The 15,094-nt window shown below is 47.0% G+C and overlaps 1 protein-coding gene across 9 annotated transcripts in view; it reads right to left on the bottom strand.

Moving 5' to 3' along the window:
- PAPLN (papilin, proteoglycan like sulfated glycoprotein) overlaps nucleotides 1-15,094 on the bottom strand; it is an 83,969-nt gene that overhangs the window by 19,868 nt on the left and 49,007 nt on the right. For 8 of the 9 annotated variants that reach the window (XM_040701911.2, XM_015287093.4, XM_046942645.1 and 5 more), the window contains 13 exons: nucleotides 14,183-14,390; nucleotides 12,315-12,491; nucleotides 10,852-11,008; nucleotides 10,153-10,239; nucleotides 9,356-9,644; nucleotides 9,108-9,225; nucleotides 8,282-8,411; nucleotides 5,315-5,969; nucleotides 4,433-4,570; nucleotides 3,444-3,571; nucleotides 2,392-2,530; nucleotides 840-977; nucleotides 353-480 (listed from right to left, as the gene is read on the bottom strand). In XM_040701911.2, the coding sequence (XP_040557845.1) occupies nucleotides 353-480; nucleotides 840-977; nucleotides 2,392-2,530; nucleotides 3,444-3,571; nucleotides 4,433-4,570; nucleotides 5,315-5,969; nucleotides 8,282-8,411; nucleotides 9,108-9,225; nucleotides 9,356-9,644; nucleotides 10,153-10,239; nucleotides 10,852-11,008; nucleotides 12,315-12,491; nucleotides 14,183-14,390 (2,492 nt within the window). The remainder of the gene's footprint in view (nucleotides 1-352; nucleotides 481-839; nucleotides 978-2,391; nucleotides 2,531-3,443; nucleotides 3,572-4,432; nucleotides 4,571-5,314; nucleotides 5,970-8,281; nucleotides 8,412-9,107; nucleotides 9,226-9,355; nucleotides 9,645-10,152; nucleotides 10,240-10,851; nucleotides 11,009-12,314; nucleotides 12,492-14,182; nucleotides 14,391-15,094) is intronic. The other variant, XR_005860478.2, reaches the window with a different exon arrangement.

The raw sequence follows: 15,094 nt of genomic DNA on the forward strand, positions 1-15,094 counted from the left end.
TGGAGGTTTCAAAGAGTTGTTTTTTTCCTGCAGTTAGACAAAAGTACATCATACACAAAGAAGAACTGCCTCTTTATTGCCTCCTGCTACTAGCATACCTGTTCCGTGCCAGAAATGAAGCCCAAGAGACACTCTCATGCAAGCAGTCCCACCTCAGCTCTCTAGAGCACCATGACCTACTACGTACATTACCATCAGGAAAAACAACTCACTCTTCCCTTACCGACAAGCTGCCTGTTAAACATTAGGTGTGAAGCTAAGAGGCATGGCCGGAGGAGAAACCCACTCTGCCCAGCCCTTTTTGTTCCACAGTTGCGCACACAAACATGCAACACTGCCACCCTCGTGGTACCTAAAGGTCGGAGCAGGACCTGGCGCTGGTCCTGGTCACGTCCATTTGAGGCGATGCAGGTAAAGAAGCCGGCGTCCTCAGAGCTAACCCGGCTGATCACCAGGGCCCCATCTGACTGCTGTCTGTGTCTGATGGACAAAACCAGAAATTCCCTCAGCTTGAATTTAAGCCACCAGAAATGAATCTGAGCCTTATGCACAACTTTGCAGTAACACTAAGCAAAGGTATAGCGGCAGCTCAGTTCAATCCACAACACGGCCTATTGTCTGTAGACTCTGTATCACAGCTGTTCACATGAGAGCTTAAAGTCCAGGCTCTGACCTGTGACTGAAGCTAGGGCAATAGGACACTGGCCCTAACAAATGAAACTGCCCAGCACAAAGCAGAACAGGCCTTATCTGCACTGGCCAGCAACAGCGCTCCCTCAGAATGGGGCTCTCCTCCCCACAGCCTGCCGCAGGAATAGTAAAGCCAGATGGGAGCTCACCTGGGAGGGGAGAGGGGCTGCCCATCTTTCTGCCACTCAATGGTGAGAGCTGGAGATGCTTCCACTGTGCAGGGCAGTCTGACTCTCTCCCCAACTTTGGTCTCTACTACCGAGGGCTCGCTCTTGTCCATTCTCAACCTGCAAAGTCGACAAGCACAGCAAACAGTGCAGCAACATCCTTGTTCAGTATCTGACCTTCAGCACAAGGCCTTCTTAATCACAAGCCTTGTTTTTTGCCTCCAATGGGAAAGGGCGGACTCCGTGCTCCTATCAGAATTTGCCATTAACAACATTCACTCTCCTCAGAAAAAAGCAGCCTCTATCAAATCCTGCTACAGATCAGCACAGAGTGGTGCTGAACTCCTGCCAGACAACTTAACCCTTCAGAGACAGCAACTCATAGCATCTCTGTTACTTATAACATCCCCCTGGCTAAAACCCTAAGGAAGTGTTAGCAACATAAATACACAACAAATGGCCCAAAGCCCTGGAGAACAGTGCACCAAATAAGCTTCCCTCACGGTGCAGATAGCAAATACTTTTTTGGGGTGTGAAGAGTTCACTGCAATCACCAGACCGACTGCATGCAAGGGCATCCACTGCACACTGCAGAAAGGCTGGGCATGGGCTCTCACACCATCCATCCTCTTGTGCTCTTTGCTCTCTTTTGACTACAGATAAACACCATTTCAGAAGGGAACTAAACCATGATGTTCCCAGAGTCAAAGAAAACATCATCTCCCCCACCCCCATTCTCTGACCTGAATTCTTGATCTCAAAAAACAAAACCAAAGAGCCTTAATTCAGTGCTTTTATAATTCAATGAAACACTTCTTTCTGCATTTAGGCAGAAGCAGCTAAGGGGGTTGCTGGGGATTCAGCAAATTGGCTGGATTTTAGGCTGCGAACTCAAAAGAAGAGAGAGATCAGATCATAGTCCCATTTAGTCTAGAGCCCCAGTGTTCTGCATTTAAAGTGAAAACAACTTTTAACCTCTTATTTCTGCAAGGCCTAGAAGCACCAGAGAAATATGCAAGAAACTACATGCCAAGCAGTACATGAGGAGATAGTTTGTTCACATAATACTTAACATAAATGGACAGGGGCTAAAGTATCTGAAGGGTTGTTTTTTTGTTTTTGTTTTTTAATATATATATGCATATATCTATTTTGTAGTAATTACGCAGTTCCCTCTTGCTTGCTTTTTTCCAGAATGGGTTTCTCCTTCTGACTACACTAACTTGAACAGTTAAGGACAGTTCCCCTAGCATTTTTGTATTTGTTTGAACCTGGATGCTTTGTTGTCAGCCTCCCTGGACATATTTGCTCAGGATATGCTTCTTTCAATGGACACTTGGGAGAACAGCGGACAGCTTGCAACTGGGATTTTTGCCTGCTCCTATTGTCAGCAGTTCAGTATCCCTCGCCTCCCAACCATGCCCAGAACAGCTGACCCAGGACCTTTCCAATCTTCAGTTTTTCTACATGAAGAGATGCCATATGGTTCATCAGCTGAGCACGGTGGACAAACTGTTGCTGTATGCGAACTTACCTATATGTGAATTGCGGATGCACAGAGGAACCGGCTGCCTGTATAACCTTCCCGCCTCTGGGTAGCTCTCGCTGCCGCTGATTTTCCTTGTGAAGGACCTGACCTCTCTCACCCTCTGCCAGAACAGCACTCTGGTACTCTATTCAAAATAAAATGCCATATGTGAATAAAAAGACCGTTCTTACTGTGACCTCTTGCACAGGGCTTTCTGTGAGCTTGGGAGAGCTCGCTGAACTGGAGCCAAAGAGCCCTTCAGCCATCTGTTTTCTGACTGACTGGTGCAGTAAGCCTGTGCTGCCGACTAATGAGAGTCACAGACCTGCAGGCAAGCGATTTTAGACTTTTTTCTCTCCTCTGTTATTGAATATGTTGCACTATTCCTTAGGCCACGCTGCCTTCTGCCCTGTATGCCATTGCTGTGACAAGGTACATCTCAGAGACTTAAGGCCACCAAGAGTGGCTTGCTGGCCCATCTTTTTAGACTGATCTTTTGTATTTGTCTGGATTTGCTTCTTAAATACGACATGTTTTTTGAAACAGGGAATAATTTGTTACCTAGGTGGTCTTGTTTGGTCAAAACACAAACGCATCAGCATGAACAGCTGTGCAAACCAGTCACACTATACTGTGAGATGGAGGGTACAGGAAACCCCTTTTCTGGAGCCTCCTGCCTAGGACCAGGAGGCAGCTGATGGCTCTCAGAGAGGACAACATGCTTGCTATGTTGGAAATGGTACAGGTTACAGATGGGCAACAATTCCAGGTATGGGGTGGCACTGCAGGTGGGAAGTGCTTTAGAGTAAGGACTCTATCATAACGTAACACCAGAAGCTCCGCTACCTCCACACACTCTCTCGACTCCTGCACTGCAGAAGAGATCTGCTGCTGAACTTGCCCTGGAAACAGCACTGCCATGGGGTAAAGGCAATGCTGCTTACCCAGTGTGGCAGCAGAGGAATTTTGCTCCTGTTGTCAGTATCTGTTAATGAGCAGCGCTGAGCTACCTCTTTGCTACAAGAGGTAGTGGAAGAATTAAGTGGAAGATAAATTACCTACGATCTGTAACTGAATCTGCCGCCGACTCTCTGTCCTTCCATCAGAAATGAGGCATGTGTAAGTCCCAGCATCCTCCAGCTTGACGTGGCTGATAACTAAAGAGCTGTCAGACTGGTAGGTGTGCCTACAACAGGAGCAGGAATCAACTGCCTCTGCCTGGCCAAGGACAGCAACTGGCCAAGGCAGAGCAACCCTTCCTGCTTATGTTACGTAAACCACCATCATGCAGTGCCCTCCCCAGCTTAGAGAAAAAAAACAAAACCCTGTTGACCACAGCAGGGTCACAGGCAGGGGAAAATCACTGCAACAGAAAGGAGGTCAGAAACAGAGAGGAATGGGAAAACAGGGAACTGCTTTCAATCCTCTCCCATAAGAAGGCAAACTGCCCTTTCAGGCAGGAGCCTAAGCCCCAGCAGTCATTTGCAAACAGAAAAGCAGAACTGAGCTTTTCTTAACAACTATGATTTTCATAACAAAAACTGACTCTCTGGATCCAAACTGTTGCAAGAAACAGACTTCCCATGAAAAATAGGCTTTAAAAATAATTTTAAAAGCATTGCATCTTAAATGGCAGTGCCAGAAACTTCCAGACAGGGGAACTCCTGACTTACTTGGCCACAGGCTTCATCCTGGACTAGTTAAGTAGTGTCCCAGGAAAAATCCTACACAGCCAACATTCTTTTGCATAACTGCCCACATGTCGGTTCCTACTGGTTTTGGGGCAGCACCCATTCTGTCCCAAAATGCAATCTGGTGCCTCAATACAGTTGTAGAGTATACCTGTTTCTGCTGTTTATAGATCAGGGGGATAGCTCATTTTCAGGGGTGTTCCCAGGTTAATACATGGGCTTGTTTATTTATTAATCCTTTTTATCCCCTCCAAAGAATGTTAGCAATGAGATTAGAAAGAAAGTGGGCAAGCATATTTGGCACTCTGCTCAGCAAGGACCACGAACTGCTCTGTAATGAAGGGAGCTCAGCTCACCTGTCAGAGGAGACTGGCCGGCCATCCTTCATCCACTCCACCCTGGAGAAGGGGGACAGACTTGCCTTGCAGACCAGTTGGATGTTTTGTCCCATGATTGCTGTCACAAGAGAGGGCTTGGCTTCCTCCAGAATGGCTCTGAAAGAGAAAGGGATTACAGGGACCCCTCAGCTGCACTTCTCTCCTCAGGGTCTTCCAGTGTGACTATGGACAACCACAGCATAAAGCAGAACTAGCTGCCCATTCAGCTCTGAGCAGAGGCAGCATGTAATACGGCAAGTCTTCTCTTACACGGCAAAGGCTGGTCTGGATAGACTCGGCGCTACAAGCAATCCAAGGAGACAGCCATAGCTATGTAACTCTCTCTTCTGAGAACTAGGCTCAGCTCAGCAGATGGACAGAGATCCAGACACAGACATATCTAGCTCTACACAGTCTTGATTTTCACTATGACACTGTCTAGATCCTGACCCAAACTCTGCATTTTAAAGACTTTCCCAGAACAACCCGCTGCTTCTCCATACAGCACTGAGATAAATGCTGCAAAGCCAGTCTCAGCTAAATTTACCAGTCAGAACAGGCAAACCACCTACGGATTTTCATTTACAGCATGCCTGTCAAACAAGGGCCTCAGCATCCTGCAGTCTTTTCATGCTACTTCCAGTGCTGTCAGAGTATAGCGAGAGTGCAAGGAATGAGAAACCAGTTAACTCCAAGGCCTGGATAATATGGTTTACCAAAGCCAATATATAGCCAATCTGTTACAGGGTCAGCTGGGCTGGTTCTACGTTTCCACTGCAGAGGAAGCTACACTGACGCTTCACAATGAGCAGAAAATGACCAAATTTGAAATGACCAAAAAATAAAATAAAATAAAATCACCTGTGCAGATTCTGTGCTGGGAAGGAGTCTGCAGACACCTGGTGCCCAAAGCCTTCAATCATGGAAGCATCTGTTCCAGAAGCCTTATGCCACTGCTTGCCTTCACGTGGCAGCACCTGCTGGCCACTGCTACTCAGCTTCTGGGAGGGCCCAGGCACTGCTGTTTCCCCTGTCAAGTGCAGCTGGCTCAGGCTTTTCAATCTACTTTGCTGGGTGCCCCATTGCTGGCTTTCCATCACACTAGACCTTTGCAAAGTCTCTGGCAGCACCTGCCTTCTCCAGTAGTTCTCCCCATGTCTGTTTTGTGTGCGGTGTGAAGCCCCATAGGCTCTTCCTTCTTGACCGTGACTTGAAGACTCTCCTGGAAGGGGCTGCTGCTTACCCTGAGCAGTATCCATATGAAAGCGAGAGCCAGTGTCCTGCTGTTGCAGAGTTCTTGTGCCAGAAGAGGGCTGGTGCTCCAAAGGACTAATCCCCACAGAGCTATGACACACTCTCATGCATTCCTCCTCTGAGGCAAAGCTGTTTTTATTGCCATGGCAGCCACCATACCAAAACCGATTGCACTTTCCAACAACAGTCACAAAGTACCAGCGAGTGGTCCAGTTTGCACAGGGGCCGTGAGCACTGGGCAGCAGGCACATGACAGGATATGCTGCCAAAAAGAGCAGAACAGAAGGGCATGTGAGGGTAATGAAACACAAAGGTCTGAGTGCTTCAAGCCATGTGCCTAAATGATGAGCTTTGCGGGCAGAGTGCTGGTAGAAAGGTGGGACACCTGAGTTTTGCACCCAGCTCTGTTTTGAAATAGGACAGCTACTCTGATGTTACCCCCATCTTAGTTTTCCCACTAGCAGAAAGAGAACCCACCTCGGAAAGATTTCTGAGTCTAGATACTTATGACCTTTCCAGGGAATTCTGCAGCCATAAGATTGGTCTTGGGGCTTCTTCCACAAGGGGCAAGTAGCCATCATTTGCACATTTCCAGCCCACAGAGCAAGTGGATTAGACCCAGTTGTGAAGATTCATGCATTACAGAATACTCCTGCAAATATAGAGGAGTGTGGCCAAAGGTGTCTGCAAACTTTCTTCTGTGCTCTGAGTCACAAGTATCGGAGTCACACACTGACAAAAACTGATGCAGGGCACTGACTGAGAGGCTTTTTGCTGAGCTGTGGCAGAGGAGAGAGGACAGGCAGACCGTTCCCTTTCTCCAGGGCAGTCTCACAGGGCTGGTGACCACGCAATCCCTACGCTGCAGCAAAAGGGGAAAGCAATGCAGCAGCAACCTGCCTGCAGAGGATACAGCTGGGAAATACACGAGCAGAGATGCTTTTGCCCAGCACCTCTAGCATCCCTGTAGTATAGTAAGCACTGTCCCCCATTGATCTCTGCTGGTTAAAAGCCTCCACAGAGCCCTATGCAGCAGCTCCATCCTTAGCTGTAGCTCTTATTCCACCCCTGCCCAAACAGGGTTGTCTGAAGGCAGAGGATGGCCCCAGGTCCTCAGAGAAGGGCCTACTTCACCTAAACCCAGGCAAAGAATTTGGAGAACAAGGCTATACCAGGTTGTCTTCCCAGTGTGAAACAGCTCCCTATGCAGACAGAGATTACACACAGGTCTGTTCAAACAACAAAAGAAGAGAATAAGAACTTGTGGTAGCTAACTGAGCCACTTAGCAGTTTTCCTGCATTCCTTCTCTCTAAATTGGAGAGGTATGGATTTGAAGGATGGACTGTTCAGTGGATTAAGAATTAGTTGGCTCGTCACAGCCAAAGGGTTGCGATCAATGGTTCTATGTCTAGGTGGAGGCCAGTCACAAGTAGTGTCCCCCAGGGATCAGTGCTCTTCAACACCTTAATCAGTGACATAGATGATGGCATTGAGTGCACCCTCAGCAAGTTTGCAGATGACACCAAGCTGAGCAGTGCAGTCAATACAGAAGGGGGAAGGGAAGCCATCCAGAGGGACCTAGACAGGCTGGAGAAGTGGGCCCATGAGAACCTAATGAGGTTCAACAAGGCCAAGTGCAGTTGTTGCACTTGGGCCGGGGCAATCCCAGGTATTTATAGAAAATGGGGGAAGATCTCCTTGAGAGCAGCCCAGTGGAAAAGGACTTGGGGGTCCTGGTAGAGTAGAAGCTGGACATGAGCCAGCAGTGTGCACTTGCAGCCTGGAAGGCCAACTACGTTCTGGGCTGCATTAAAAGAGGAGCAGCCAGCAGGGAGAGGGAGATGATTATCCTCCTCTACTCAGCTCTTGTGAGACCCTACCTGGAGTACTGCATCCAGGCCTGGGGCCCTCAGCATGAGAAAGACACAGAGCTTTTGGAATAGGTCCAGAGGAGGACCACTAAGATGATCAGAGGGCTGGCACACCCCTCCTATGAAGAAAGGTTGAGGGAACTGGGGTTGTTTAGCTTGGAAAAGAGATGGCTCCGGGGAGACCTCATTGTGGTCTTCTAGTACTTGAAGGGAGCGTATAAACAGGAGGGGGTATGACTGTTTACATGGGTGAATAGTAATAGGACAAGGGGGAATGGTTATAAACTAAGACAGGGGAGATTTAGGTTAGATATTATGAGGAGGTTTTCCACACAGAGGGTGGTAACACACTGGAACAGGTTGCCCAAGGAGGTTATGGACACTCCATCCCCGGAGGCATTCAAGGTCAGGATGGATGTGGCTCTGGGCAGCCTGGTCTAGTGGTTGGCAACCCTGCACATACCTGGGGGGGGGATGGGGGTGCTGAAACAAGATGATCATTATGGTCCTTTTCAACCCAGGCCATATTATGATTCCCTTTAACCTTCCCTATCCCAGCCACGAGGCAGAATTTGTTTTCAAGGAGACCATTCACTACAATTTCCAGAGAGCAGAACTTCTACACAGGAAGTTTCCAAATGGTACTGATTTCTGTGTGACTCTTTCTATGTTTCTAACCAAACAAGTCAAAGCATCACTTACGGTAGTTGGGCCTATTGAGACATCCTTCCCCTTCAGGACCTGAAGCTGAAGCGACATTGTCAAAACAGCAGCCGTACACTGAACTGCGGCACTCGCCAGAGGGGTGCTGCTGGGACAAGGCTTGGCTTGCCTTAGAGACAGGAATTGAAAGCCAAAAGTTATCAAGCATACATGAGGGCAGTAGCACATGCAAAGCACCGTGTCCAAGCTGTTGGCTGCAGGAGGCCAGCTGCTAGAGAAATCGCTGCTCATTTGTTTGCCTCCTAGCTGGCAAGGGCTGGGAAACTTGGCTGTTAGCCACAAAGCCAGTGCTGCACTTCTCTGCAAAACACACCTAGCCGGTGTTTTGCAGCAGGAGATCAGATTTTTCAAATGGCCCCACCAGACACCCCAAGCTATTTGAGAGGAATTTCCTCCCTAAATATTTTATCCTCAATTAACCTGCAGAGATGACAAACAAGGACAATTGTTAGTGGCAATATTTTTCTGTATTTTTTTTCTCCCAGAAATTGGATGGCAAGTCTCTGACAGAAATTTCTTTACTCAGCATTATTCAACCAGTTCTACACAGGATGCTTCTCTCCTTCTCAGACAATTCCCAACCACTCCCTCTGTCCCCTGCTTACAGAGGGTCACAAGCGGATGCCCCAGACTGAACAGGAATGAAAGTACGCCAAAGGGCCTCATGCCATACACGGAGTATTGGTCCTCCAGCATTACTGGGACAGATGAAGTACAATAAAAACACATAATCTGAGTCATCAGGGTCAAAATTGAATCTTCACATGTAATGGACAGGTAATACCCAAAGGGTTTTTGTACTTACTGTTGGAACAGCTGCAGCAGGCTGATTTCTTCTCATATGAACGTCACTGTCATACTGTGGGCATCCCATGTTGTTTGGACCTCGGGCAGCTGATACGCCATCAGGACAGCATCCATACCTACAGGCACAAGGCAGAAAGGCTGCAGCACTGTCTGACCTGCTTGGTTCAACAGGCACAGACTGTAAATTCCAGTAAGCCTCCAGGAAATGCAGTGCCTCCCTGCTCAGGCCCATCTACTCACAGCTACCTGTTTTGGTGACAAGTGTTGAAGGAACAACCTCTCCCCAAAGGGCCTGACGCTGGAGTGTGTCCATCTGGACAGCAGCCATGTGGGGTCTGATAACAGTTCTGAGATCCAGTTCCTGTAGTGGGATACTGAGTGATGTTGAGATGATGATAATTTGATGATCGTGACTGGGATTCCCAGCGAACAGGCAACAAGTTGATGCCATGGTCCTCAGTGGAATTGATGTGGTAATTTCCAGAGCTGCTGTGCACTGTGGAGCTCCCAGGGAGCAACCTTCCATCACCAGAATCTGTGGAGATAACTCCTTACAGCATGCAGGTGAGCATCTGCTCTCTTTTACCTGCTCAAAGCAACAAGGCAAGTTCTTCTGTATCAAGGTTTCACCTGAATATGCGTCTTCTGGCCCTTGCTTCTGAATCTGGTTGCTCTGAGGCTCTTCTGGCTCAGTGCCCTAAGCATTCATCCTGCTCACCCATGAGAAATCACCTGTCACATTGCTTTTGTCCCCTTGTAGTAGGACACACAAACCTTTTTTATATCTACAATCTCCTTTAGGCAGCATTTTTCTCAGCCAGCACTTATGTCATACTGCCAGAATCTGGGATGTCTGTACAGCCTGCTACATGCACAAACTCATATGTAGTTCTCTACTGGTGTAAATAATCTATAATTTATCCCTGACTCCAAGAATTCTGGAAGTCCATGAAAAGAACAAGAGAAAGGGAGAAAAGAAGGATCCTTCATACCCTGTTTCAAGCCCACCATCACCAAAAACCCAAACAAACAAAATTCTGAACCTGTGGGAGGGCTGTCTGGGTTGTAACGCGTCAGCAAGGACCGTCGACTGGTATCATATCCCATAGTGTCCTGCATACTGGGGACCTCTGCAAACAGAGACATATACAAAATAAGTGCAGCTAGTCCAATTATATTCAAATAATTGCAAACGCATCAGAAAAATAACTGGAGACTAAGGTAGACAAAAATGCGTTTCTTCTCCTGGAACAGCTGCTGATCAGCAATTGGATTCAATTGGATTGTCAGGACAGCTACCTGCAACAGGTAGGCAGACAGAAGTCACCATTTCAGCTCTGGCATGAAGACTAAATACAGACAGCAAGTAAAATGTCCAGTTTACAGCTGGTCCACAAGGGGATGAGAGCTGGCTATAGTTTCTAACTACTGAGCCTGTCCAGGGTGTTAGTCCTTAGCTCTCTGAGTTGTGGGGTCAGTCTGCAGTACATACTGGGACAGAGTCAAGGCAAAACACTGAATTCAGAATGGCACACACCAATATTGCTCCCAAATCCATAACATGTGCTTCAAACAGCACAGATACTGGGACTCTGAAGATGCTATGGTTGTAGGTGCAAAAGCACGGGATGGAGACAGGTAAGCAGGTAGCTGAGAGCATAAGCTTTTATAAAGACTTGGCAATTTCTACTCCTAAGCAGAAGCAACTTAGAAAAAGTTGTGTGTCTATCAAATCAACTCACGTTGTGGCAGGTAGCAAGGCTGCACGTTGCAGCTACCCAGTGTGGCTGGCTTCTGTGGTTGGATGGCTTTGCATATATCAGCACTGTAGAATTTGGAGTCACCATCAGCGCAGATAACTTGGCGTGTCCGGATGCCTGAATTGCAGCTCTTTGAACACTTGAGCACAGAGACAAGGCAAGTGAGCAGGAACCAGAGTCAGAGTGCAGAAACACCACAGACCAGGAGTGTGGAACAGCTGTGATTAGCTGCAGGCTGAGCACAGCTTCCTCCTCCAAGATCAGGCAAATAACAGTTCAGCTGGATTCATCTGAACAGAGGTAGTCTTAATCATTTTGCCAACTGTTGCACCCAGCCTTGAAGCATTAGGCTCCAAGCTACGCTTACTCTCTAACATCTAGATTTGCTGCTCTGCCAAGGACAGTGGTGTGGCAAGGAGCTGGGATAAGCAGCAGGAGTAAACTGATCCAGCCTGGCCTGAGGGCACTGCAGCACTACAGGCATCCACCAGTTGTTACAGGGTCAGTTTTGAACTCTGAATTCAAAAACAACAGGCAGCATTTTACAACAGGAAAGCAAATGGGTAGCTTTCTTGTAAGCAGCCAACTGGAGTTCCTTTCACTAGAAGCCATGAGTGAATAGGAAGCAACGAGCAGCAACTCCAGGTAGAGAGAGCAGTGGAGAGGATGAGAACCAACCTGTTCATGGAAAGTTTTAAGACACTGGGAGAGTGTTCCTTTCTTTTATTCAGATACAAGTACGAGCCCTCTGATACACGAAATGCCAGGAAAGATCAGATTAAGCTATGCAGCTTTCTTAGCTGTTATTAAAACTCAGCTACACCAAACAAAGAACCAGATGTAACGTTTTAACTCAGAACAAGCTGGTCTCACTAGCATGGAAGAGAAACAAGTGTGCTTGAAAGTCACATGGTAGACTGGGTCTCCCCCATCTTCTCCCCCGGGTTTGTTTCCCAGGCTGAAAACAGCCTGTCTCCCTCCACAAGGTAGAAAAGATTAATCCAGCTGAAAAACAGTTTATCTGAACAATTACAAAAACATAGTTTAAATCATTTCACCAAACATGATGACCAGTCCTGAAGCTCTAAACCATATTCAGCCCATGAGCTGCTTTGCTGCTCACAGTAATGGAGCAAATAAATGAGAATAAACAGCAGGAGTGGATCGTTTCAGTTTATTGGCTGCATTTTGCCGCTGTCACTGAAACTATAGTCTCCCCCTCCAAGAAGGATTTATTTTTATAGCAGCTGCAAACAAAGCAGGCAACAGATTAACTGAAGCATTACTAGTGCCAGTTACAATGCAACTGTGAGCCAAGGGACTGGTAATGAAGCAGTACATGCTTTCCAATTCAGCCAATTGCAGGCTGCACTGATTAAAGCTTGTTTGCAAGGAACACAGCAATATAATCAATTATTTCCGATGCATGAAAGCATGATGCTTACCAGGCCCCAGTCTCCAACGTGCCAACCGACTTCTTGGATGCAGTTCTCCTTAAGGCAGGGCTGCGTGGCTGGTGGCTTTGGCTCCATTAAGCAAGCAAAGTCCTGAGCCTGAGAGCCATGCTGCGTTCTGCAGGTGACAGTCCGGGTCTGGACGCCTTCCCCACAGCTGGCTGAGCACTGTGGAACAGGGCACAACAGTGAAAAGGAAGTAGCTACTTTACACTTGCATTTCCAGGCTGTGGTCCCCAACATCAGGGCAGAGTACCATATTAAGAATGTCTCAAACAAGCAACCACCATTAAAACCATCTTCTTGGACGGGAATGAGCGGAGTGGTTGTTGTGCTGTAGAAGAGACAATATGGCATGGTGGATAGGATCTGGGATTTCACTGGATGATTTTGGCTTAGTTACATAACTTCTCTTGCTCTCTATCAAAAAAGACAAGGAGAATGAATGATTTTGGAAAAAAATACCGGTACAACAGAATACATTCAGAACAGGATGTTTGTAAACAGCAGGAGATACCTGCAAACTACTGTCTGTTACTCCTGATTAAAACCAGCTCAAGGTAAAGAATTGGGGGGAAGATAAAAAGACAAGGTTCTTGCATTTCTCATGTCTTTTTCCTGAAGACCTCATGCTCCATTTTATGGTGTCGAGCTGCGAGACATCGTCTTTCTATGCATGTAAATGGCCTTTTGCAATCCTCTGTTAAATTCACAGTGGTTTTGTCTGGAATTCAGCTCAGTTCTCCTAGAATTGCCCAAGTCTACTACATAAGAGATAACCTGAGAGCTGCCTGAACTACCTTGAGCCAGCAGAGTTTCTGCTACCTATTTACTAGAGTGACCTTTTATCTCCAATAACACATAGCTGAAGCACAGTCTTTTTTTGTAAACCCAGAATGAATCACTTACGAATCAGTTTGCAAGAACACGTCACTTAGTGCTTTGTGCCTTCCCTAAACAGTGCTCACATTCCACAACCCTGAATTCATCTCAGTATTCACACCCCACATCTCATGAGAGTACAAAAACAATAACAAAGCAGGCCTTACAGTCCTGCTTATCATGCCTCAAAGTTGCATTTCACGATGCTGCCGCATCATTCCAAGAAATACCACAAGACTGTAAATCAAATGTTGCAAGCATGCAGCACACCTTCTTTCAGAAGACAGAAATTCACTTGTGCTTTAGGGATTGAGTATATGCAATTCAATTATATTTACTACCTTTACTTTCTATGACTTTTGAACATAAGATGCCTTCTAAATGCCTGGCTGACAGTGCTGGGTACACATAGTGTGGAAGATAAATGCACACTGCAGCTGTCCAGAGAAGCCTTGCACTGATACACAGCCTATGGTAAACAGCAGCTCACCAGCAGTTCAATAGCATCTTGCTTATTGATTGTTATGATTTAGTACTGCCATTCAGGGGCTAGTAATGCTGGGGCAGCAATATGCATGGAAATAAGCAGCATAAGCGGGAGCCACGAGCTCCTGTTTTTACAGAGGAGAATGTTACTGCACGAGATCAGCTGCAGGACAGCAGCTCTTAGCCTGCCCTCCCAACCTCCACCAGGCCTGACTCAGAAACTGACAGTGGCAAGGTCTGGTAGATCTGATGAACATACAGGGGAGAAAGCATGTGGTAAAAGGAACAGGAATAAATTTATCAAAAGGCATAGATGCTATTTGGAGAACTTCTTTGGAGGACTGCAGGGACAGATATTGTTATACTTCTGCACCTTGCCATGGACACACACCTTATACAGTCCCAGAGAAGGTGCCTGGTTTTTCACCCTCAAGCTTGGGCAGACCCTCCTCCAGTGGATGCCATGTGGCAGTTGCTTCTCACAAACTCACCTCTGACCAGGGCCCTGTGCTCCAGGTTGCACACTGTCTCCTGTTGCAGGGCTGACTGCTGTGAGGCTGCTGTGCAAAGGCCATACACTCAGCGTTGTCCACAACACCTTGGGAGTTCTGACCATCAAATGCTACACAGTAAACAGAGCGAGTCTGGGTGCCTCCACCACAGGTAGCTGAGCAGGGTCCCCACTCCCCTGTTTTCCACCTGCAGGTCACAGAATCAAGCAAACAAATAATGGCCCAACTAAATTGCTCAGAGGCACAGAGGTCAGTGCCGTGTCCATGTTGCAGTCAGATAAGGAAAACATCTCTTTGCAGAACAGAGTCAGAGACAAGTTCCTATTCCACCAAGCGCTGCCCAGCTTGATTGGCAATGCAAAGCATGAGTCCCACTCCAGAGGCAAATCCCCAGCTACAAAACACTTGTTACTCTGGAAGGGCAGAGCTCTCTCTGAGGGGAAGATTTATTTCCATGGCTTTTGGTCTCCTAACATCTGCAAAAACATTATGCCTAGAATGGAACACTAAAGAGGAAGAGAAAAAAAAAAAAAGAGAGAAAACGATCCAGATCAGCTAAAAGAATAGTAGCTCACATAAGCAGAAGACATCACCAAACTGAGATCTCAATCTGCCTGCAAATTACGCCGAACTATCCTAGAAATTCTTACAAACTTTTAATTGACATACCAATAGAAAGATGGTTTATTCCTCTCATTGGCTAGATTATCTAACAGAAGCACACAACACAAGTAAAAAAAAAACTTCAAACAGATTTTGCATTGGGTTGCAGAAATGTTACATCCTTGCTAGCAGAAGGGCAAATGTGCAGAAAACAGTCACAGTGGATGGTAGAATCTCTCTCTTGTCCATTCCTGTGTCTCAGTGCTGCCCACGCAGCTGGGAGCACAG

This window comes from Gallus gallus, chromosome 5, assembly GCF_016699485.2.
Source record: "Gallus gallus isolate bGalGal1 chromosome 5, bGalGal1.mat.broiler.GRCg7b, whole genome shotgun sequence".
Taxonomy (NCBI): domain Eukaryota; kingdom Metazoa; phylum Chordata; class Aves; order Galliformes; family Phasianidae; genus Gallus; species Gallus gallus.